Source organism: Pan paniscus, chromosome 3, assembly GCF_029289425.2.
Source record: "Pan paniscus chromosome 3, NHGRI_mPanPan1-v2.0_pri, whole genome shotgun sequence".
Taxonomy (NCBI): Eukaryota; Metazoa; Chordata; class Mammalia; order Primates; family Hominidae; genus Pan; species Pan paniscus.
In genome coordinates, this window is record NC_073252.2 from 62,048,407 (window position 1) to 62,073,297 (window position 24,891).

General features: G+C 35.8%; 1 protein-coding gene and 1 long non-coding RNA gene across 3 annotated transcripts in view; one reads left to right on the forward strand and one right to left on the reverse strand.

The window, feature by feature from the left end:
* The window catches only part of TMPRSS11D (transmembrane serine protease 11D), a 63,122-nt gene extending 38,457 nt beyond the window's left edge, over nucleotides 1–24,665 (forward strand). Inside the window, exons 4-10 of one of the 2 annotated variants that reach the window (XM_057302092.2) lie at nucleotides 2,888–2,955; nucleotides 7,181–7,338; nucleotides 10,400–10,438; nucleotides 12,141–12,318; nucleotides 17,997–18,256; nucleotides 19,652–19,794; nucleotides 23,041–24,665. In XM_057302092.2, coding sequence (XP_057158075.1) covers nucleotides 2,888–2,955; nucleotides 7,181–7,338; nucleotides 10,400–10,438; nucleotides 12,141–12,318; nucleotides 17,997–18,256; nucleotides 19,652–19,794; nucleotides 23,041–23,202 — 1,008 coding nt within the window. In that variant the 3' untranslated portion in view covers nucleotides 23,203–24,665. The remainder of the gene's footprint in view (nucleotides 1–2,887; nucleotides 2,956–7,180; nucleotides 7,339–10,399; nucleotides 10,439–12,140; nucleotides 12,319–17,996; nucleotides 18,257–19,651; nucleotides 19,795–23,040) is intronic. The other variant, XM_034958715.3, reaches the window with a different exon arrangement.
* The window catches only part of LOC117979984 (uncharacterized), a 377,942-nt gene that overhangs the window by 232,504 nt on the left and 120,547 nt on the right, over nucleotides 1–24,891 (reverse strand). The gene's annotated exons all lie outside the window — the stretch shown is intronic.

Consider the following 24,891-nt stretch of genomic DNA (forward strand, 5'->3'; position numbering starts at 1 on the left):
ACATCGTCTCTATGATTTGCAGTAGTCAACTGCATACAGATGAATCATTTTAGTACACGTTAACTACTTTCCTTTTACAGATAGAGAAACTGAGAGGAAGAAAGTTTATACAGTTCATTAAACTTTGTGACACAAGCTAAACTAACCTGTCTCTGTATTTTCCATCTACTGTCCTTATCACTATCTCATTAGAATACTCTTCAGGCATCTCCTTACTGATTTTCTTACCAAGCATTTGTTAAGTTCTAATGAGAGTCGGTAGTAACATTTTCACCTACTCTGTGAAATATGAAATCTTATTCATAGGCCTCTTCTTTTATTCTTGTATTTGCATATCAACCAATTAATCAACTTGCTTTCTTTATGTTGCTTATTATCTTAGTCCTTACTAAATTGCCTCTTAATGTTGTCCACATAACAGAAATGTTAAGGTGGATACTTAACATTTTAGTCCAGTCTAGCCAATGCCAGTGTAATGCCAAATCATGAATTAAAATATAATTACAAGAACCACTTATCAAATTTTAATAATTCCTTCAGCTTTGTGACAGTTTTTTCTACTTCGATTAAAGTCAAGTAAAATTAAAGTTAAATATTTTTATTAAAATATCTCCTGTAACATTCCATATTAATAAACATATTAAAGCTCATGCTTCTAAGTAGATTACTAGAAGTTACTTTATCGAATTACAGCAATGGTTAATTCTAGATCATAGAATTTAGAATGACTTTTTGCCTTCTTTTTTTTTTCCTTTTTTTTAAACAGAGTCTTGCTCTGTTGTCCAGGCTGGAGTGTACTGGCGCGACCTTGACTCACTGCAACCTCTGCCCTGCAGGTTCAAGTGATTCTCCTGCCCCAGCCTCTTGAGTAGTTGGGATTACAGGTGCCTGCCACCACACCTGGCTAATTTTTTTTTTGTATTTTTAGGAGAGACAGGGTTTCACCATGTTGGCCAGACTGGTCTCGAACTCCTGACCTCAAGTGATCCACTTGCCTCAGCCTCCCAAAGTGCTGGGATTACAGGTGTGAGCCACCGTGCCTGGCCTGACTTTTTGCTTTCTTCTTAATACTTACTAGTATTTCTTGAATTTTTAAAAAAGAAACATAAAGTACTTTGATAAAACCAACAGTCTCATTGTTCTTAAAATTGTTCAAAGGTTCTCTGGAAAAAAAACAGAAAATTATCATTTGGTTAAGAATCATGTTGGTCTGACATCAATCATCCTATAGGAGTGAATATTGAAAAAGTAAGATATATTGTGGTATAATCGAGATTGCATAAATTTTACCATTTTTGAGAAGAATCTGCTCCAAATCCTGGCTTAATGTAATATCCAGCATGCTACTTAATTTTCTTGTCTTCACCTTTTCATATCCACATCCACCTAGGTGCCACCTCACAGTATAAGCCAGCATAATCCATTCTTCTCAATGAAACCACAATACATCTGACCCTGCATCTCAGGAGAACTGTATCAGCCACAGCACTTCCAGTTGACTATGAATCTGAATGTTATGCCTCAGGAGAAACATCCTTGCTGGGACTAAGTAGTGATTCAAGGAGATAGTTATGATTCAGTCAAGAAATTAATAATTAGTGTTATTTTTATTATTGAGACAGAGTGTCGTTCTGTAGCCCAGGCTGGAGTACAGTGGCATGATCTCGGCTCACTGCAACCTCCACCTCCCCGGTTCAAGTGATTGTCCCAAATAGCTGGGACAGCAGGCGCTTGCCACCACGCCTAGCTAATTTTTTGTATTTTTAGTAGAGACGGAGTTTCACCGTGTTAGGCAGGATGGTCTCGATCTCCTGACCTCAAGGTCCACCTGCCTCAGCCTCCCAAAGTGCTGGGATTACAGGTGTGAGCCACTGCGCCCGGCCATAAATTATTAACTGAGCCAGGCACAGTGGTACACACTTATAGTCCCAGATACTCAGGAGACTGAGGTTGGAGTATCCTTTTTTATGTTATTTTATTTTTAATTATTATGGGTACATAATAGGTGTACATACCCATGGAGTACAAGTCATGTTCTGATACAGACACATAATGTTTAATAATCACATCAGTGTAATTGGGATTTCCAACACCTCAAGCATTTATCTTTCTTTGTGTTAGGAACATTCCACCTCCATTCTTGGAATAGGCACCCTGTTGTGCTATTAAATACGAGATCTTATTCATTTCATCTAACTATATTTTTCTACCCATTAACCATCACCTCTTTTCCCCTCTTCCCCACTACCTTTCCTGTGAGGCTGCAGGATTCTTAAGCACAACAGAGACCAGCCTGGACAACATAGTGAGACTCAATTTCTAAAAAATAAAAAAGAAATTACCAACTAATGCTAAAAAAAATAGTCTCTGATGCTTAGGTATGAATTAGAAATGACCAAAAAAAAAAAGACTGCCCTTTGCTTCCTTCTCCCCTTCTCTTCAACTTTTCCATTGCTACTCATTTTAGTCTGGTTTAATCAGGTTTCATCCATTAAAAGCAATTGTTGGGATCACACATTTTGAGTTGTGTCAGTGGACTTCCCTCATGCTGGCATGATTCCTGCCCCAAGCCCTTAGTAAAAGCCACCAAGCCATATAACATAACCTCTCATTGAGTAAAACATCTGATGTGTTTAGAATGACTTCTAGCAAAAAACCAGCCTGTCCAGCATCATCTCTGTATAACAGATAAAGGAATAGGTACTGCATCAAAAGGTTATAGAACCTGCCCAAATCAATCCCATGTGTTTTGCAATGGAATTAGGTTGAACTAAAGTGAAAATTCAGTTTTCTACTCCTCATTAACATGTCTCATGTTGCAAGGTTGAGAGGAAGGAGAAGAAGAACTGTATTTACAGAGAGTTTCCCCCTCTCTTTCTTTCTACAGATTACTAAAACATTCAAAGAATCAAATTTAAGAAATCAGTTCATCAGAGCTCATGTTGTCAAACTGAGGTGAGTGGAACTGTAGAAAAAATATTTAAGTATAGATACAATGTGGCATACTTGACTTTTTGTCACAGAATGAATAGTAAATGACATGTTCAGATAAGTTGTTGTAATATTATGAAAATAGTATTTTAGTCAGCTTAAAAACCAATGCCAAAAAAGCCAAACATATGATCTATTTAGCTACTAATGTAAATAACCATATTACATCTATTCTTATTGGGAAGAGGAAGAAGGGGTGGAGAGAGAGTTGGGGTGAAGGTACAGTAACAAGGCCATCCTATTGTAAAACTCCAGTGGATATCATTCACAGTGCAGCCTATGTAAACAGTCCCTCCTGGAGTTGCACAATGCTGTGGTTTGGGTGTATCCATCCAAGATCAAGACACTATGACCAAGATCAAAAGTGGCTTTTTGGTTTTATCTGCCTGATGTGCTATAATAAAAGGGTATTATGGCCAAATCCAAGGCGTGTCTATCATGAATTAATAATAGGAGTAGTAGCAGCATGCATGCTAGTTATTTGCCATTCCTGCCTTAGTTAAATATGATGTGATAAAACCGGCCTTTCCAACTGAAATAGTCACCTTTACTGACTCTCCCGCAAATGTCTCAAATGACCACATTGCTCTAGTCTTTAAATAATATGCAATAGTTATTTGGTAGAAGAGGAATTATACTAATTCTTTCTCAAATACTAGCATCACAAGAAAATTAATTCTTGTTCTCTGGAGAGTCACCTAGTAAGTATCTGGAGCACAGATGTCTGGTCAGGTAAGTTTTGATGAGGAGTTAAAGGGATAAGAAGAGTCCATGAGAAGGGTATTTTCCAAAACACCTTTCGGTCAATTCAGTGCACATTCACTTAGTACTTTCTTGTCAGTATCTGTATCAGCCACTAATGTTCAAAAGTGAGTAAGCCCTGAAAACCTGTAGGACTACATGAGCCTTCTGCCTTTTCTCTCCTTTTGTTCACTTCCCACTTATCACTCAATCCTCTGCAACCTGGCTTCAATACCACCACAAAATATCAACTGCTCTTGCCGATTCAACAATGACATCCAGATAACAAAATCCAAAGAAACCACATCAGTCCTATTCTTGGACCTCTCAACAGTATTTGGTCCTGTTGGCCTGTCACTCCTTGAAATAGGACTATCCCTTGGTTTGCATGGCCTCGTATACCCTGATTTTCCCCTTACCTTCCTAGCTATTCCTTCTTAGTTTCCTTTACTAGGTCTTACTTCTTTGTATATTCCTTAAATGTTGCTGAACATCAGGCTGTGCTCTAGGCCTCTCATCTCAGGTCACACTCTCTCCTCTCATTGGCCTTCACTGCCACCCATATGCTGAGTGCTCTCAAAGTTGTATCTCTAGGCCAGTCCTCTTTTGCCTCCAGACATGAATATATGCAGCCATGTACTTGGTACCATCACATGGATAATTCTCATGATCTCTTCCAGTATGACTGCTTCTTTATTTTTTTCTGGGCTCTTTTTTAGCATTGCTTTACATGGAACTTTATCATGTCTCTCAACCTCTATTTTATCTTTTATCTACGTATGTAGAGTCTGTGTAATTTCTTCATCTCTTTTAGATAACTTATATCTCTTCAGCTTTGACTTGTATTCTGTGTAACCCATTTACTGCGTTTTCAATTTCAATGAGTATGTTTTCCTATCTGCAAGTTCTATTTGTTTCTTTTGAGAATCTGCCTGGTCTTTTAAACACATTTCTTATTTTAATTTTTGTGGGTACCTAGTAGTTGTATGTATTTGTGGGGTACATGAGACTTTTTGATACAAGCAAACAATGCATAATAATCACATTGTGTAAAATGGGGTATCCATCCCCTCAAGCATTTATCCTTTGTGTTACAAACAATCCAATTATATTCTTTTAGTTATTTTTAAATGTACAATTAAATTATTATTGACCATAGTCACTCTGTTGTGCTATCAGATACTAGGTGATCTTTTAAAAATAATGTTTTCTACTTAATCTCATTTTTATGGTTCCCTCTTTTACGTCATTTGTCATTTCAAATACAGTCACTTGTCTGTTGATTCCATTATGTGAAGTTTTTGAGGATAATCTTTTTGTTACTTTGATTCCACCTTGGTATGGTTTGGCTGTGCCCCCACCAAAATCTCATCTTGAACTCTGGTTCCCATAATACCCACATGTTGTGGGAGGGACCTTGTGGGAGGTGATTAGATTATAGGGACTTTTCCCCCCTTTGCTCTGTTCTTCTCTTTCCTGCCACCATGTAAGAAAGATGTGTTTGCTTCCCCTTCTGCCATGATTGTAAATTTCCTGAGGCCTCCCCAGCCATGCGGACCTCTTTTCTTTGTAAATTACCCAGTCTCGGGCAGTTCTTTGTAGCTCCGTGAGAAAAAACTAATACACACCTCATGATGTATTGTTTACCACTGAAATTGTATGCTTAAATTTAATCTCACTTGGGACCCTGTACAACCTAGACTTAACGTATCTACCTCCAGAGCAGTTACATCTGTCAGACATTCTAGAGGAATCAGCAGCACATGGACTTTGTTGTTGTTAATTTGTTGTCGGGGGATGGGGGAGGGATAGCATTAGGAGATACACCTAATGCTAAATGACGAGTTAATGGGTGCAGCACACCAACATGGCACATGTATACATATGTAACAAACCTGCATGTTGTGCACATGTACCCTAAAACTTAAAGTATAATAATAATAAAATTTTTTAAAAAAAGGTTCTGGGAGTATTCAGGTAGTATTAATAAAGATTCAGACATCATGCAGCCAGGCCCATGCTTATGAATTTTCAGGTGATACTTCTTTTTCTTTTTTCTTAATTTAAAGCTGGATCTCGGAAACAGATAAATTTATTTTTTATGACATGACGAGCATTTTTTTCATTCTAGTTCATGCTGTTATGGGGTGTTTAGTTCTTTGAGACTCCTGGCCTTTTTCTAAAACCTCAAGTTCAACTTCCTATTTTGCACTAGCCCAAGGTCCCATCTCCAGTCTCTATGTAAATGCTAAACATAAGCCTGTGGAATATTCTAGTCTTACCACATACTATTCACATTCTTCTTTGTTTTTGGTCTTCCAGGATTTTCCTTACTTTTCTATGAGCCCAGTCTTGCATTTGAAATGGAATTTATTATATATTATCTATCCTTTCTATTTGTTTTATACAGAAAGTGTTTTCTAAAATTATTTAGGCTTCCATGTTGCTAGACATGGAAGTTGTAATTATTTGTTCAGTGCCTGTTTCTACATCTAAACTGCAAGACCCATATGGCAACTGTGAATCTTAGTCCCAGCTAATTTCTGAAGCTTAGAATAGTGCCTAGCACAAGAAGTTGTTTATCTAACATTTTTAAAAATAAATATTAAATTCATATCTGGAATGAATATTAAGTTAGAGCTGGTCATTGAGGTGAGAGGAGGAAGCCAAGAGAGAATATGAGAGCCTCAAAGCCAAATATCTTTAATGTACTTTTTCAGAAAAGAAAACAGCCAATGTCAGGTGGAGGAACTGGTTTATGAGGTAACTTTCCTGGAAGAAAATAGAAATTACTGAGGTTTTAGATAATCCGAATATTTAATCAAGTCACCAAGGTTTATTGTGAGGAATTTTTATTATTAATTAAAATGAGTGATGAAATCTTAATATACGACAAAGTTAAAATTTGCTTTTGCAGGCAGATGAATGGTCTAGGTATCAAAAAATTAAGTTGAGTCTCTAACTCACACAAATTTACAACCCTATCACTTTATGAATTTGTTTAGGAGATTATTTTTAATAACATTGGTGAAGTCTAAGAATAGCTAATATTTATAGTACACTTACTGTGTGCTATTGACTCTTCTTTGAAGTTTTGCATATAGTGATTCATCTAATCTTCATAACCCATTTTACATGTGAAGAAACTTAGATATAGAAAGATTAAGAAACTTACATAACTTATCCAAAGTTACACAGTAAAACTCTGGCATTATAACTTCAAAATCAGCTATCCTACAGTGAGTACAGTGTTCTGTGCATTGAAATCAAATAAGTGAGATAGCATCGTGATATAGTATTACGTATGCAAACACTGTTACAGAGATCTGTCTAAAGTTAAATTCCACAAATGAATTCTTTAAAAGGGTTTAATCAAGAAGAATATATAAACAGGATGGTGAAAAATTGTCATATTATTTGTTTTTTAAAATATCTTTACGATTTACAGGCAAGATGGTAGTGGTGTGAGAGCGGATGTTGTCATGAAATTTCGATTCACTAGAAATAACAATGGAGCATCAATGAAAAGCAGAATTGAGTCTGTTTTACAACAAATGCTGAATAACTCTGGAAACCTGGAAATAAACCCTTCAACTGAGATAACATGTAAGTATAATTTTTCATAAACAATTTTATTTCAATATATCCCTCAAGTTTACCAATTCAAATTCACATTTTAATTGAGAGGCTGACTTTTCTTTCTTTGAAACTAAACTGTGAAAACAATCCATTAAAAAGCTAAATATACCATATAGCTCCCTAACGTAAAGCATTCTAAGACTTAAAGAATCATTTGGCATTTATATAGTAAATTTTATTTGCTAAAAATTCTCATTAATTATCCCTGCAACATTCCTTATGAGTGATCCACAAATGATGTCAGATGTCATTTGTGGATATGCCATAGGAGGGGTACATAGATGCTCAAGGTCAGAGAACTATTTAATTAATGATCCACCTCAGAGGCTTCTTCATTTTTCTTTGTAACATTTATCACAATTGAAATTACAAAGTTATTTGTGTAATTTTTGTATTGTTTGGCTTCATCCTGCACTGTAATCATCCTAAAAGAAAGAACCAGTCAACCTTCTTCATCCTACTACCCTCCTACCACCCAGTCTCCATCATATAACACATATTCAATAAATAATTCTTGCATGACTGAAAGAAAAGAAATAATATATGCATAGAATTTAAGGACATTCCTCCAAGTTGGTTACATTCTGCTAGTTTAATAAGCCATTATTTCTTCTCAATGAGCTCAAGATTAAAAGGATTTTGATGATTCCCACACTAGACTGGTAGGTACCAGTTACAGATGTACTAACTGTTAAATATTGAAATGCTTTCCTATTTGTTGGTAAACAATTACTGCATCAGGCCCACAAAGTTGTCTTCCGAGATGTTTCAAATCCACTGCCCCTGCAGCTAAAGAGTTATGCTTAGCAAAGCAAAGCACTCTAAGACACTGCTCCAACTCCATGGCCTGATTGCATCTTTTATGACTGGCCGATGCTCACGCACTGGTTTGTTAGGTAGTTGAATATTACCTCTGCTTCCACACATTAAGGAATGCTCCCGAATGCACTTCCCGAGTGTTTATTTATTTATCATTATACTAGACAATATGGTGATACAATGGTAACAGAATAGCGGTTTCCACCTCCAGAGCCCATAATCTAGTTGAAGGGAAAGATATTCCAACACAAGAGTGTTGACAATCAAGATAGAATATGATCAAGGGCCCAGTGTGAGGCCCAGGCAATGACCACCGCAGGAATCCGGGGAAGAAAGAGACCAGCGTGCTTGGGATATCTAGCAAAAGTTTCATGAAGGAGAATGGACTTTGACTTTGAAATATGGGTAGGATTTACATATTTTGAGACGAGAAAAGGAAAGTTCCCAGAGAAGGAAAGCATGAAAAGGCGAATAGTCTGTACTGAACGTGATGCTTTGACAGAATAATGAAGAAAGGGACCTGCTGGAATGATTGATCAGTGTTCATCATTCACACCATCGTCATCAAAACACTTATTTAATGAGAACTTACTGTTTTTTAGGCATGGCTTTAATGCCTTATATGAATTTTTTTCTTGATTAATCCTTACAACAACCATATCCCATAGATAGTTTTATTGTCCCCCTTAGAAAAGATAAATTGCCTAGGCTGACACAGTCAGTATATGAGGCAGTCAGGATTCAAACTAAGTCTGTTTGTTCAAAAAATTAAGAATGGCCAGCTTTTTAAAATTTTCTGTCTCCAGAAGTATGATTTGGCTCCACTGAAGTTTGCAAAACAAATGTGATAACCAAACCTTGTGAAACTTTTAGTGGGAAATAACTTTGTATAAGTCGGTTTGAGAGAGCGTGGAAACCTGTCTTGAAAAGTTTTAATTTATCTTGCAGGAAATAAGAATGATGGGTTTCTGAATTAAAAATTTCAATCAAGGAAGGATATGATCTAACATAACATTTTTTTAAAAAGATCAGTCTGGTAAGGTAGAGGTGCATAAACTGAAAAGGAGCAAAAGTGGTGGAATTCAGTTAGAAAATTATTGTAACTGTACTGATGTCAAATGATGAAACCTGAACTAAAGTAGTACCAAAAGGAGTGAGGAGGATGGAATAATTCAAAAGATAGAGGACAGATGTGCAGAACCTGGAGATTATAAGATGTGAAAGGAGGAGTTTGAGAAAATTTCGGATTTTGGAAATGGTGTCATTTTACTAAAAGGATATAATAAGTAGCAAATTTTGGATAAAGTTGGGTCCCACTGAGTTTGAGATGGCTGTTGGACATACAGAGAAAACTGTCTTGTATACCGTTCTTAAATTGAAATAGACAGACCTTTACCCTCTGATACTGACATATTTTCCTTTCCAGGCTCACCCTCCATTTCCCTAAACACAACACATGCACTAGCTCTCCTTACTTTATTGCTCCACAAACATCTTACACCTCCAAGCATTTGTGCCCACTATCACTACACCTTCCATCTGGAATCTCTTTTGTCCTCTTGTGTGCCTGAAAAATTCCTTTCAGATTTTCAAAATACAGTGCAGATGCTATTTCTTCTAGCTCAAATATTATCTCCTCCATATAATTTAATTAGTTACTCTCTTTTTTCTTTTCTCTACTTTGCACTTACATCTATTTGAATGATTGCTTGATTAATTTCTACCTGTAAATTATGTGAGGGCAGGTCCTCTATATTTTGCTCACAGTTAAATCTGCAGCACTTATTATAGAATGGTATCATTAGAGTAATATACATATATTTGAGTACATGATAAATTAACTTCCCCTATAGTATTTATCACATTGCATCTCAATGACTTGCTTATGTTTCTGTTTTCCCATATAAATTGAGTAACTTGAAAAAAGAGATATCTATTAAGTATTTAATGAGAAATTAAAGTACGAACTTTAGTATGCATAACAACAAATTGGGAAAAGGTTGTAAACAAAGAGATTTGTAGGGCCCATGAGTTAGAGATCGTTTCAGCAGGTCTGAAAGGAAGCCTAGGAATCTGCATTTTAGAGGACTCCCCCCAACCCCAACAAGTAATTCTGCTTCTTGTTGTCTGAGTACTGTACTTTAAGAAATTATGGTGAAATGATATCAGCCTTTATTGTATTTATCTTATTCTCATTTTTTAATACTAGCACTTACTGACCAGGCTGCAGCAAATTGGCTTATTAATGGTAAGTTTTAATATTATTTTGCAACTATAATTTGCCAAATCATAAAGAGTAAAAGTGCAAGTCTTTTGTGTACTTTTGGCCAAGGCAGTATCTATCAAGTTGATGTCTTTGTTCTTAGTTCACTCAGGTGGTGTTGAAACAAGACAGTGCTGATCCCAAGTGTCCCATGGAGTGGACTTTAGGTTTCCCCTTTCCTTTTAGAAAAAGGAAGAAGTTGTAGTGGAGGACTACCCACTCTGCACTCAAAATTGCCCTCATGAAAATTTCTTTGGCAGCTTTGAGAAACTTTTACTGCCCTGGTTCTAAGGTGGCATTTCTGTAGACTTACAAATTATGTTTGATGACACCGTTTATGTAGCTTCTCCTAACCACCAGAGTAGCTTGCTTTGTTGTGAATTCAGGTTAATCACAAAGTATAATAAAAAAGAATTATCAGAGGTCTTCTCAGCTTTGGGTCTATAACCTGAAGGAAAAGTCACTACTCTTCAACATCATCCTATGTACTCTCAGGCTAGGATAGCAGAAATGCAATCCCTAGAAAACAGCAACTTACTTCTCTGACCAAAAAAATGCAGTTAAAAATTAGTTCAATGTACCTGGTAGCTGGCCTATCTTAGGTACTTCAGTGATTTTACAAAGTGATGGTAATCCTATGGGTGTTTTTCAGCTTCACTACATATTTAATTCATGCTTATTGTTAATGAAACTGTGATAAGCAATTTACTAGGGTATTTGTTTGGGAGATGCCACAAAGGAACATATGTATCTCTTAATGGAAGCCTGGTCCTCCTTTATCCAGGAAATTTGCTAGGAAAAAAAAGCCTTTAGGTGGTTGTGCTATTAAACCAGGGCACTACTTAAGAGCCAGCCCAGAAATAGTTGTGTGATTTACCGTTAATTTCTTAGTAATAGACCACACAAAAGAAGAAAATTATGGGAATGCGAGTTGAGAGGAATTGGGTGATCAGCCTACCCCAGCCCGTTTCAGCTCTGGCCAGTAGACTATTCACGAGCTCTTTGAAAACATTTAAATAAACCTTATTTAGATACTAGAAACCCTCTGTCATCCTCAAGAATATTCTGTGGTATAGCGACTCCTTTATGAGGGCATGTTTGGTAATACAGCATCAGTCTTGGAGGTGGACTGGATTCTACAAGGTGAACTGCAGTCACTAAGGAGTCTTTTGGATGAGACCAGTTTTCCTCCAACTTCAATGTGTGCATGAACCTCACATCAAAATGTAGCTTTAGATTTGTCCCATGATGTGGTTCCGAGAATCAGCACTTCTAATAAGTTTCCAGGGGATGCCCATGCTGCAGGCCCACAAACCACACTGAGCATAGCAAGACTATTGAGAAAAAGGAAATTTCCCAGGAGTCTGTGGCCTGAGCTGGCACATCCAATAATGACCTATCTTAACCTCAACTCATGAGGAATTCCAGGGAACTCTGAAGCTGCTCAAAATTTGAAGCCTATATGCCAACTAAATTCAGAAATGTTCTCCAAAATGCCATCTATAAGCAACAGTAGTCACAAATGCATTGTAAAAATATATTGATGATGCTTTTTGGAAAGTCCAGCATGTCCTGAGGAAGAATGTATAAGACATAAAAGTCATAAATTATGGAAAGACTCTTCAGCTTCTTCCAAATGTAAAGGAATCATGATCTTCCCAGCACATTAATGCCCTTTTCTCATTAGAATGTGGGGCCGGTCCAGACCTAATAACATTGTCTGAGCAGAGAATCCTTGGAGGCACTGAGGCTGAGGAGGGAAGCTGGCCATGGCAAGTCAGTCTGCGGCTCAATAATGCCCACCACTGTGGAGGCAGCCTGATCAATAACATGTGGATCCTGACAGCAGCTCACTGCTTCAGAAGGTGAGGCCACCACTACCTACCCATCTGGGAACAATTAGAATAGACAGGTCATGAAGACTGCACCCTCTACCCTAGGATTGAATTGAGCCAGAAATAATTCAATGCAAAAAAAATCAATAAGAATTTTCTTCCTATTCATGAAAGGAAAAGGATTTTTCCCCTTTAGCATGCTAATTTAGTGCTATTTCTCTGTTTCAGGTAATAATATATTAGCACAGTAAAGAACAAAGATTTATATGTCAGAATGTTTTTTAAATCCTAGCTATAAAAGCTTAAGAAATTTACTAAATCTCCATAAGCTTTATTTTTTTTCCAAATTAAGGGACAACACTGTTATCTGTGACTTAGTGTTACTGGTAGCATTGAGTACACTAATGTAAACATACGTTAAATGTTAGCGAAACGAATTGTTGTGGAAGATTTGCACATTATATCATGGAAGCTGATGGCTAACCTAGAGACTGCCCCATGCCATTAATTTATTCATTCATAAAGATTATTGAGTATCTAGTATGAGCACAGTGTTATATATTGTAGAAGCTACTAGTATAAACAAAGTATTGCCTCTGCCTTCAAAGAGCTTACACTCGAATGTTGGAATCAGAATGCACAAAAATAATGATCAATTACAATGAGTAGCATAAATAAAATTAATTTAGGCAACTTACAAGAATTCTTAATTGAGGTGACTAAACTATTGCCAACACTAAGGTGATATGCTACCAGTGGAGAGTAGGTTGCATAAACTTACCTTATTGGTAAAAAGAAAAGTTCACATTGCTCATAAAAGAAGGATTTTAGATTTCAGCATAACTAAAATCTGTTTCAAACCTGCCTTGTTACTGGGGCATCGTAGACCACAACAGTTCTTGGGAACTTAACTCAAAAAGTTCACCCAGAAAAATAATGGAGATTTGAACTCGTGTGCCCCTGACCATATCAATTTTCTTCTCAGACTCTTACTCTAAGCTGGACCTCCTTATCACACACACAAAGCCTTCCATAGGCAGATCAATCCAGTCTTATTTCTCAAAGCATGTACCTTGAGCTTCAGATAAACAGCATTGTTCTCTTCCCCTGGACTCTTCCTACATTTCCCTACCTATGAGTATCTGATCAATCTGCTTATCCTTGAAATGTTAATATATTTACCACATCTCTATTTGAATTTTATGAAATTTTTGATAATTTCTAAGTAGTCTTTTTCAGATTTATAGGCACTACTTCATGGTACAGTGCCTGTTACAAACGTATTTGTTAAATTTAGAAGGAATAAAGATTTAAAAGACTAGGGTAGTTACTGAACTAAAGTTTTAGGAAATCCCAAATTATTTCAAATTTTTCTTATGGTAATTTTATGACTTAATATTTTTATATGCAGTGAACAAATTTGAAATTTTAAAAGATACTTCCAGAATTATCAGTTTTCTGATGTAGATTGGCAAATTGATTACTATATCCCAAATAACCCAAGAGACAAAATTCACAAAAACATTTCAATTTTCATTGCCACTTGAAAGGCCAAAAAGCAGAAATGGCACGCATTGATTTCAATCATACTCTTGAGTGCGGGAACCAGGAATTAAAATACCTGGACTTATCAGGCACTTAGCATAACCAAGAATGGAATAGAAACCTCCCTGGATTCTAAGCCCTATTCAGGCCCAACCACCAAAAACTAAGTAAATGATATCACTATAATGAAAGCCACAGTTATAAATATCAACAATGATTACCAAAGGAATCCATGGAACTTTGAATTTTGCCACCCCACATCCTTCTATTCATTACCATGATTGATCCACTAAAGCTAACAGACTCTGTGAACCTTGTATTGGACCCCTCCCTAAAGACCTGATTGTCACTGAGAACCATCAGTGAGGATTTGTTTGGGGCATGACCAGCCTTACATCAAAGTACATAGAAGTGATGAGGTCTTATCAAAGAGGATTATTGAATTATCACCTCTTCTATGTAGCTTTCCCTGATACTCTCTTTCCTCTCCATTGAGTTCCACAGAAATTTTTTATCTGCCTTTAACAGTTGTCCTCATGATTTGTGATATTTGACTTACCTCTTGTCAGTTTCCTTCACTAGTGTAGAGTTCCTCAAGGAAAGAGACCATAATTACTTATATTTTTATTCCTGGAGACTCATACTATTCCTTATACAAAGTAGACACTTAACAATGGCTTGTTGAACTATAATTAATGAAAATAATAGCTACCTTCATGAAAGTTCACTTTGTGCCAAACACTATACTTGACATAATACATTTGTCTCATTAATACTTAACAATTGTGTGAGAAGGTATCACCAATCACATTTTATATGTAAATAAACCCCAGAGCTATTAATTAACTTGTCATAAATAACACTTTTCATATGTGGCATAGCCAAGATTTAAATATAAATGTTACTGGTTCCAAAATGATGCTCTAATTCACTTGCTGGAAAGAAGGAAAGGAAGAAAATAAACAAGTGGGAGGAAGAGAGGGAGGGAAGAGAGAAAAGGAAGGAAAGAAAAAAGAGTCTCTTCAGAACCTTCACTGTAAAGACTCTGAGAAAAAGAAGTTGAATATAAAAACAACATAGGTTTGTTTGTTTTCTAATATTTTTTCTTCAAAATTTTTAACTCAGGTTCACTCTTACACAAACTACTGTGTCTTATAAAAGTATTTCTGGTCATAGAATTTTTATTTTCTGTATTAACTCCACTATCTAATCTCCATAAAACTCCTAAATTGGTATTATCGGTAACATTTTGTTTTTACTCAACCCTTAGGAACAATGTTAAGTTAATCAGCCCTCCAAATCACAGATCCTTATTTTCATCAGTCTGTACAAGGCATTTCTCTCATTTTAATTTTTTTTCCTCCTGTCATCCCTGGATTTCACTTTCACTGCCCTCCTTCCACCCATATGCCTCATACTAATATATTCGAAATATACATGTCTTAAAGGTACATGCACGCACCTACAAAACCTATAGTGTTTTTTTTGTATGTATATGTCTTTAATTTAAATAAGTAGCATTGTGTAAAAGTCTAATATTGTTTCTTACTGTTTTCACTCAATCCTTGGAATTTTCAACTGATGCACTGCTGCATAGCACCCCATGGTATGCAGCCACCATATTTCCTTCATCCAGTTAGGTTGCATGACCTACCTTCCCATTGCCACAAAGAGTACACACAAAATATTTGTACTTATCTTTCTGTAAACCTTCAGGAATTTCAGAAGCACACATGCAGGCTGCTAAATATACCAGAATACTTTCCAGCCACTTAAATCTTTACCAGTAATGCAAAAGAGGCCCCATTTCCCTCCACATCAACATTTAGTATTATTCTCTTGTTTAAGTTTTATCAATCTTTTAAATGTACACAAGATGCTCATTTTTATAATTTTAATTTCTCAGATTACTAGTTTGAGTATCTTTTCATATATCTAAGAGCTGTTTTGATCTCCCCTACCATGAACTGCCACTAATATTCTTTGCCTATTTTACAATGGTTTTTCTGCTTATTTATTACTGGTTTACAGACTTTTAAAATATATTCTACAAAAATTTTAGATATTAAACATTACCAATATTTTCCCATGGTTCCTCATCCATCTGGTAAACTTGTCTATGGTATATCTAATTTTGATTTAATAGAATTCATTCTATTTTTACCTTTTAGTTTGTGTTTTTGTTGTTTAGCCAAAAAGTCCCCATTCCTAGGTCATAAAGGTAATGTCCTTTTTTTTTTTACGCTACTGTTCTCTGTCTGTCTTCCCCTATGTATATAGGTGCACATATACTTGTACACACATACATATACCTATATATGAGGGGAGTTCGATAAGTTTATGGAAAATAAAATTAAAAGATGAAATAAAAAATTATAAACTTTATTTCTCAACATAAGCTCCTTCAAGTTCAGGACACTTTTGTAAGCAATAATACCAGCCATATCATCCATCCCTAAAGAACTGAGGGTCCTGAGAATTTAACTATGTCAATGCAGTCTTTTTTACATTACTTTTTTACAGTACTTATTGACGAAAAATGGGTGCCTTTTAAAGATTGTTTTAAGATTAGGAAACAAAAATAAGTCAGAGGAAGTCAAATCAGGACTGCAAGGTGGATGCCTAGTGATTTCTTGCTGAAACTTTCATAAAACTAACCTTATTTGATGAGAGGAATGAGCATGAGCATGGTTGTGATGGAGAAGAACTCTGGTGGAGCTTTCCTGGACACTTCTTCTACTAAAGCTTTGGCTAACTTTCTTACTCTCATAAGAAGAAGATGTTATTTTTCATTGACCCTTTAGAAGGTCAACAAGCAAAATGCCTTCAGCATCCCAAAAATCTGTTGTCATGACTTTTGTTCTTGACTAGTCTGGTTTTGCTTTGAGTGGACCACTTCTACCTCTTTATAGCCATTGCTTTGATGGTGCTTTGTCTTCAAGATTGTATTAGTAAAGCCATATTTCATCTTCTGTTATAATTCTTCAAAGAAATACTTCAGAATCTTGATCTGACATGTTTAAAATTTCTATTGGAAGCTCTGACCTTGGGTGCAGCTGATCTGGGCGAAACAGTTTTGGTATCCATCAAGTAGAAAGTTTGCTCAACTTTAGTTTTTCAGTCAGAATTGTATAAGCTGAACCAGTTGAGATGTCTATGGTGTTGTCTATTGTTTCTCACAGTTAATTGTTGGTCCTCTTTGAGACATGAACAAGATGAAATTTTTCCTAGCAAATTGATGTGGATGATCTGTTGCTGCGGGCTTCACCCTCAACAACATCTCTTTCTTTCTTAAAACAAATTATCCATTAGTAAACTGATGATTGGGGGAGATGCTGTCCACATAAACTTTTTGTAAGGCATAAATAATTTCACCATTCTTCCAGTTTCACCATAAATTTGATGTTTTTTTGCTTCAATTTTAGCAGCATTCATGTTGCTTTGATAAGAGCTCTTTTCAAATTCATGTCTTATTCCTCTTAGTGCCTCAAACTAGATCTTGTTCAGTATGACAAGTTAGTATGAGTTTATCTGCATGCAAAGATTTTTGAAATCCATGCATAGTTTGTTTATAATATACATTTTCCATGAACTTTTGAAGACCCCATACATACATATGTATATATATGCACACACACACACACACACCAAAATCTTCAACCATTATCAGACTTAGTGCAGAAAAATTATTCATCCATTAACAAGATAAGAATGCCCCTTATCATCACTACTATTTAAATGGAGCTCTTGGCTAAAGGAAAACACAGGGATTGAAAAAAATTAGTTAAATCTAAAATGTTTATTATTTCAGGTTTCTTAGTTGCTTAAATGGGAAGGGAGGTATGGACAAAAGAGAAATCAAAGATATTTGTGTTATGCTACTTATCATTAAAGTATCAGAATAACTTCACTGGAATAGAAAAACACCAAGATCACCCCACGATATGTTTTCTAAAATCTTCTCCATTTCTTTAGACAAGTGACCATGTATTCGGCCAGTGAAGAATTATACTCACTTGCCAGCTTATAATGCAGGAAAATATAGCAAAGAGATGTGGATCCAATAGTTTCTAGATAGTGGTACAGGATGGCTAAGATGAATTTATATATCTGAAATGTTCACAAATTCCCTACTCATATAGCATGTTTTCATAATGTTTTAGCAACTCTAATCCTCGTGACTGGATTGCCACGTCTGGTATTTCCACAACATTTCCTAAACTAAGAATGAGAGTAAGAAATATTTTAATTCATAACAATTATAAATCTGCAACTCATGAAAATGACATTGCACTTGTGAGACTTGAGAACAGTGTCACCTTTACCAAAGATATCCATAGTGTGTGTCTCCCAGCTGCTACCCAGAATATTCCACCTGGCTCTACTGCTTATGTAACAGGATGGGGCGCTCAAGAATATGCTGGTAAGTGTCTCAGAAAAAAAAAATTAACAATAGAAATGTCTTATATTTGCTATTAGGTAATTTTTTAAATTAGGAAACATCTGGAATAGGTGTTTCTATTCTTCTACAGACAGAACCATTCTATATTCTGCTCAGCCCAAGCTCTGGCTACCCCTGAGTCTCCTTAGCAAAGCAAAGCAATGCTCCAGAAACTATGGGAATTCTCAAATATAGTAATAGGAAAATGTAAAAGAAAGTTAAGAAGACACATGAGTTCTTTAATAATCCAGAGATTCTATAAGATTCAAATAGCTTCCCTATAAACAATAAAAAAGATTTTGTTTGTTTGTTTGTTTGCTTGTTTTTTAGAGACAAAAACTGTTTCTCAGACTGGAGTGCAGTGGTGCAATCATGGCTTACTGCAGCCTCAAACTCTGGTCTTAAGAAATCCTCTTGCTTCAGCCTCCCAAGTAGCTAGGATTATAAATAAGTGTGTACCACCATACCCAGCTTTTTTTTTTTTTTCTTTTCTACAGACAGGTTCTTGCTCTGTTGCCCAGGCTGGTCTGGAATTCCTGCCCTCAAGCCATCCTCCTGCCTTCTTGGCCTCCCAAAGCAATGGGAGGATTTAGATTAGACATTGTATGAGGGCTTAATAATCCTTAAGGTATTAACTGCCCGTTAAAGTATTCTGGGATATGGCAAAAACTCAATGTGTACATAAACATTGGTCATATTTGTTTATTGAATGAATAAAATGGAAACTAAAATGAGGACAATGCACAAGAGCTACTAGAACCAGTAAGAGTATCAGCGAAGGAGTGGAAGGGTAGCATTGACAATTTCCCTGGGCTTTTACCCATGTTGTAGATTGTCTCTCCAAGGAATAATACAAAGCCTTAATAGTCCTAGAACACATTCTATTGTGTTCTTATGGCCCAAAGTAAATTGGTGTAGTAGATAACATTTGCACCAGTCATGAAAAACTATTGGTGTCATTCCGAGAGTACATCAATATAAAATAGACTAGTTCTTTAGCCTTGAAACTAGACTGGTTTCTCTTTTGCTGCTAGGTTAAAGGTTATTCAATATGTAATCTTCCAATCCAAAATCTGTCAGTGGATAATTTAAAAGCTTTTAGTCAATTTTAAGATATTTGTTTTCTTAAAGTTTTAAGGGGCACTGTGTCACAAAGCTAAAGAAAAAAAAGAAAAAAAAACTGATCTGTGAAAGGGGTTATCCTCATCTACTTGGGGAATTTTGGCTGCGAAGAAACTCCAAAGTAAATCTTTAGAAGACTTCATTGTTAAATATGAAATAATGTTTGGAGTACATTTATTTCTTCTCAAATTTATTATAGGGTCAATAATGTACACATCTTGAAGTCCATTTTTTTCCTGCTTTTATACCAAACAGGCCACACGGTTCCAGAGCTAAGGCAAGGACAGGTCAGAATAATAAGTAATGATGTATGTAATGCACCATATAGTTATAATGGAGCCATCTTGTCTGGAATGCTGTGTGCTGGAGTACCTCAAGGTGGAGTGGACGCATGTCAAGTAAGCTCAAGACAATCTCATCCATGTCATCATCCAAGAAGTGTATAAGCACTTCCTAGTATGTGATAATGTGATAGACATAAGTGTAACAGTTACAATACACAGCCCTGTTCCTCTAAAATTTATAATCTAGATTTTAGAAATAAATTTTTTTATGAATGAAGTTTATCTATCATGAAAGCATTAACTCTGAGAGGCCAAATTACAGAGTAGTTAACCATCCAAAGCTCAAGAATCAGAAAGACCTCGATTTGAATTCCTTAACCTCTATTACCAAGTCTCTTTAACTAAAAGCTGGGGATAATCATAATAGCACCTAACTTTTTGGGTACTAAGAAAAGTTAAATGAAGACTAAATATATCAGGCACATGTTAAACAACAAAGAAATCTCATCTATTTCACTATTGTTAATGTAGACCATGGTCACTGGTGTTAATAACTTTAACCTCAACCTTTTAACTGCTATGAAGGATTAAATAAAAAATTAATCACTATATTATAAAAATTAATTGATATATAATAAATGAATTTTAAGAGATACGTAATAATTCATGGACTCCTTGAAGATAGAAAATTTATACAAAATCCTAGTAATTTGAGTCACAAAAGCTCCTACAATAATGAAACAGTACAAATGAAAAAGAAAAGAAATAACTATTATATTTGGCTCTAGCCCATAATTTTTAACCAAATGCACAAAAACAAACAACAAATATGAAATTCTCACTGTAAAGTGATTAAAATCAAATTTGAATTCTAAAATTTTAAATTAAATTATCTAAACATAATTGATGCAGTTATATGTTTTAATAGGTTTTGTTCACATATCTGAAATCCAACTCCACATAGTAACAGGAACAGCTGGTGTCAGAAATTAAATATTCTTTTAGTCTGGAGTTTTAAAAAATCAATCTGTTTACTTGAGTAATTTGTTGCTGTTTTCATGGGTGAATTGTATACAGAAGGATAAGAATTATTCTTCGCATCAAAAGGTCACTGACTTTCATATTTAGTGCTCATGGTCTTTAAAAAGTGGATAAAAAGTAGTTCTCACATTTTATGGAAAGCCCCCAATCCATGAGCACTTCTCCCAAAATGAAACATTTTTATCAACTGCAAGTTGTGTGTAGGTGGAGATTTGTTTTTCAATTGTCAAGATACTGTTAATTACCCAGTCCTTTATCTCCTTTTGGTGGAGATGTCTCTGTGCTAGGAAACCCTTCTTGCTCTCCTTCCTGTTTCTCTTTTACTACTGGCCCTGAAACAACAAATTCTCAAGTTTCATGACAGCTTTCCAAAGAATCCATCAATCAAATAAGCAACACACCTCAACACTGACAATTCCAGACCTACTAAGAGCATTAATTAAGACTTAAAAATAAACATGAGTTTTAAAAGGGTGTTATTCATTATTTTCCCATTTATAACGTCCCTTACCTTCTGTCCTTCAGTGCATACAAATTATTCTCTTCCTTCAAGTCCAGTTCAAGCCGTAGCTCACCATGATACCTTCCATGTATATTCCACTCTAGGCCTCACTGATTTTTAACTGAAATACTATAATGCATAGTTCACACTTCAAAAAAAAAAAACACAGCACTTTACATAAGAGCTTACAGGATCCTATTTGTTTTATCCATTCTTTTGTTCATTTTTACAATCATTAATTCAAAGGAATTATATTAATTACTTTCTATGCACCAGACGTTGTGTTAACACAACAATACTATCCCTGCATTCAGCAAGTCTATGGTCTATAAGAGAGGACACAAATTCAAATGTCTGTAGTCAAGCAGTGAAGCTGGCTAGATATGGAAAAATTACAAGTCCCTCTTGCTTTAACATTTGCTTGCCCACATTTGGTCAGACATCATGCAAAATAATTTCTCACTATAGAAAAAAAAACACTACAAAAACAATAATATAAAGAACTGAGAACTGGTTAACTGAAGCACGCATATGTCATCTAAAAGAAGCAGGTGACGACCAGCTTCATGAAGTATTTGCCATGCATATTGGCACTTCACACACTGATCCTTCTCCCCATCTAGACCAGTAATTAAACAGGTATGGACGAGCAAGCTACTAAGAGCAGCCAAATGAATAGCTGACTAATTTAGAAGCACACTTGGTAATAATAGCTGACTTTTATTAGTACTGACTATACTGTATGCTAAGCTGTACTCAAAGTGCTTTGAGTTTTAAACTCATACAAACATTATATGAGGAAACGGAGGTACAGAGAGCTATTCACCAGCTTACCAAAGGTCACATAGCTGGTAAGTGGAGGACTTAAACCCAGACTATCTAGTTTCAGAACCCACAGACTTAATCCATCGTGCAGAACATAAGACATACTCCACCTGTCTCCCCAACTAGGTTATTATGTGCACAAATATTTATTGGTTGGTTGGTTCATTATTATGACTGGGTGGTAAGTATGTCATTAGGAGTGTTTTGCTTATGACTATATAAATTTCTTCACCAAAAGAAGATTTTCTGATGATATACTATGCATCAGACACCATGCAGGGTGCTAAGGTTAGGAAGATAAGTGAGACTTCTAGAAACTCATTCATTCAACAAATATCTCCTAAGGGCTAGAAGCTTAGGTTTCAGCAGTGAACAGAATAGGTATGTTCTCTTTCCTGTTGGACCTTATAGTATATCTGGGAAAACAGACATTGAATAAATATCATAAATGCAAGTGAGTGTTTCAGAGACATGCAGCTGCTACATCAAAACAAAACAGAACAAAACAAACAAACAAACAAACAAACAAAAAAACCGACCAGTGGGATTAAGTGTAAATAGGCACACAAATGCACAAATATGCTTTTATAAAATAGTGAAGCAGTGACAGAGACACACACAAGATATAAAGACACAATGAAGAACAATTGAGCCCAAAGCCGGAAAGGGTGAGAGTGTGAAGGAAAAAGGTTGATCAGAGAAGTTTTCCTGAAGGAGAGAAAGCCTGGATGATTAGGAGGCAACCACGCAGTGACTGAGGGAAATCTGAAAAATGTATTTGTCATCTTCTCAGACTTGCTGAAGGAATGACTTGGGTACTTTGAGGATTTCAGTAATTTTTCCATGACTTGGTATAATATTTCAAAAGGAAATAGGCTGACTTTATTTGTATAATGAATGTGACTCCTTCCTCGACTGCCATAGAAATAAACTCCTTAATATTTTGGGTTTGTCTTTGCACTTAAGTAATCAGTCATTCCGTTTTTTTACAGGGTGACTCTGGTGGCCCACTAGTACAAGAAGACTCACGGCGGCTTTGGTTTATTGTGGGGATAGTAAGCTGGGGAGATCAGTGTGGCCTGCCGGATAAGCCAGGAGTGTATACTCGAGTGACAGCCTACCTTGACTGGATTAGGCAACAAACTGGGATCTAGTGCAACAAGTGCATCCGTGTTGCAAAGTCTGTATGCAGGTGTGCCTGTCTCAAATTCCAAAGCTTTACATTTCAACTGAAAAAGAAACTAGAAATGTCCTAATTTAACATCTTGTTACATAAATATGGTTTAACAAACACTGTTTAACCTTTCTTTATTATTAAAGGTTTTCTATTTTCTCCAGAGAACTATATGAATGCTGCATAGTACTGTGGCTGTGTAACAGAAGAAACACACTAAACTAATTACAAAGTTAACAATTTCATTACAGTTGTGCTAAATGCCCGTAGTGAGAAGAACAGGAACCTTGAGCATGTATAGTAGAGGAAACTGCACAGGTCTGATGGGTCAGAGGGGTCTTCTCTGGGTTTCACTGAGGATGAGAAGTAAGCAAAGTGTGGAAACATGCAAAGGAAAAAGTGATAGAATAATATTCAAGACAAAAAGAACAGTATGAGGCAAGAGAAATAATATGTATTTAAAATTTTTGGTTACTCAATATCTTATAGTTAGTATGAGTCCTAAAATTAAAAATGTGAAACTGTTGTACTATATGTATAACCTAACCTTAATTATTCTGTAAGAACATGCTTCCATAGGAAATAGTGGATAATTTTCAGCTATTTAAGGCAAAAGCTAAAATAGTTCACTCCTCAACTGAGACCCAAAGAATTATAGATATTTTTCATGATGACCCATGAAAAATATCACTCATCTACATAAAGAAGAGACTATATCTATCTTATAGAGAAGCTAAGAAATATACCTACACAAACTTGTCAGGTGCTTTACAACTACATAGTACTTTTTAACGACAAAATAATAATTTTAAGAATGAAAAATTTAATCATTGGGAAGAACATCCCACTACAGACTTCCTATCACTGGCAGTTATATTTTTGAGCGTAAAAGGGTCGTCAAACGCTAAATCTAAGTAATGAATTGAAAGTTTAAAGAGGGGGAAGAGTTAGTTTGCAAAGGAAAAGTTTAAATAGCTTAATATCAATAGAATGATCCTGAAGACAGAAAAAACTTTGTCACTCTTCCTCTCTCATTTTCTCTTTCTCTCTCTCTCCCCTTCTCATACACATGCCTCCCCCACCAAAGAATATAATGTAAATTAAATCCACTAAAATGTAATGGCATGAAAATCTATGTAGTCTGAATCACTAATATTCCTGAGTTTTTATGAGCTCCTAGTACAGCTAAAGTTTGCCTATGCATGATCATCTATGCGTCAGAGCTTCCTCCTTCTACAAGCTAACTCCCTGCATCTGGGCATCAGGACTGCTCCATACATTTGCTGAAAACTTCTTGTATTTCCTGATGTAAAATTGTGCAAACACCTACATTAAAGCCATCTACTTTTAGGGAAAGGGAGTTGAAAATGCAACCAACTCTTGGCGAACTGTACAAACAAATCTTTGCAATACTTTATTTCAAATAAATTCTTTTTAAAATAATATCCCTGCCTAATTATTTATGGAAGTTATGACTTTTGAAGGACAATTCAAAACCATTTATTTAATTGGTTCTGCAATGAAAGAAGCGCCCCATATACTCTACTAAAGGCTTGGCACTTTCTGCTGCCTTTTAATCCAGCACTATAATTGAGGCAAGCGTCCAGCTTGACACTCCTCAGTTGCACCCTGTGAAGACAACATTGAACTGGTAATTTAGGGTAAGCCT